A 1,236-nucleotide genomic window follows, 5' to 3' on the forward strand; every position below is an offset into this window, starting at 1 on the left:
ATAAGGAATAGAACACTCCTCTCCTGCTCTGTCAGGGCATTTTATGTTTGTCATGAGCACAGGGCTGTATCAGGAAATATCTGTGCTCCTCTGCCTGGCCGGCCCACCGGGTTCAGGGTCCTGGCTACATTTTGGTGAGGAAAACACCAGTTCTGCAGTAATTTGGGGGTGCAGCAGGCACCCGAGTCGCATCCCAGTGTGTGCACCCCTTGTTGGTGTCTGACGCTGGAAGACAGAGATCGATGAGCTGCAGGGTCTCAGCAGGACGACTCATTCCGCCGGCAGATGTGGCAGGACTTGCAGAGAAGGTGGTTGCCCAGGGGGTAGCACCCATCCTCCGTCATCTCCGGGGACAGGGCTGTCCCACAGCTCTGGGGACAACAGGGGAAAGGGAGGCCAGGTTTTAGGGGTCACTGTGCCACACTGCATCCCACCTTTCCTGCAAAACCCACCAGCACATGGAAAATGCAAAGTACATCAAAAGTGCGAAAAGCTGAAGCTCTCTTGGCCAGACACATCATCATCATCATCACCACCACCAAGTCATTTATTTTCCCCCTCCCCATTACTTGGAAGAAAAACTGGGGTCTCAAAAAAACCCCTGGGTGCTGCCATCCCTGTGGCTCCGCTCAGCAAAGGCTCCGTGCCACCCCTCGGCCTTGGCGCCCCGCGCCCCTCCAGGGCTGTACCTCACAGCGGTAGCAGCTCTCGTGGAAACTGCGTCCCAGGCACTCGATCTTGTAGGTGTCCTGGTCCTCACAGGGGATGATGGGGCGCTCGCAGGCACTGCAAACCGCAGCGTATTTCCTGGTGGGAGCAAACAGGAGCAGCATGAGCCCTGGGGGGTGATGGGGACAAGCCGAACCCCAACTCCCAATGCAGGCGATGCTCCCCCATTGCCAACCTGTAGAAGTCAGGCACGCAGTACACATCGCCCTCTTCGTCCACGGCAAAGCTCTCGGCGCCGATGGCCTGGCTGCAGGTGGTGCAGGAGAAGCAGCCAGGGTGGTAACCCTTGCCCAGGGCACGGATGATGCTCTCTGTGATCAGCCCCTGGCACTTGGCACATTTCTCCAGCGTGGCCTGGGATTTGGGGGACACAGGCCGTGAGATGTCAGCTCCCACCCCAAGGGCCTTCCTGAGGGTGCGATCTGTCCCCGAGGGAGGAGGGTACCTGGTAGCAGGTGTCACACATGGGGCGCCCATCTCTCTGGTAGTAGCGCTGGCCAACCAGGA

The 1,236-nt window shown here is 58.8% G+C and overlaps 1 protein-coding gene across 1 annotated transcript in view; it reads right to left on the reverse strand.

Moving 5' to 3' along the window:
• Nucleotides 1-257: 257 nt before the first annotated feature.
• LOC103805493 (filamin-binding LIM protein 1-like) overlaps nt 258-1,236 on the reverse strand; it is a 2,244-nt gene continuing 1,265 nt past the window's right edge. Inside the window, 4 exon segments of the mRNA XM_009078145.1 lie at nt 258-371; nt 690-807; nt 905-1,083; nt 1,175-1,236. The exon segment at nt 1,175-1,236 is cut by the window's right edge and continues 16 nt beyond it. Coding sequence (XP_009076393.1) covers nt 258-371; nt 690-807; nt 905-1,083; nt 1,175-1,236 — 473 coding nt within the window.

Source organism: Acanthisitta chloris, unplaced genomic scaffold, assembly GCF_000695815.1.
Source record: "Acanthisitta chloris isolate BGI_N310 unplaced genomic scaffold, ASM69581v1 scaffold35657, whole genome shotgun sequence".
Classification (NCBI taxonomy): Eukaryota; Metazoa; Chordata; class Aves; order Passeriformes; family Acanthisittidae; genus Acanthisitta; species Acanthisitta chloris.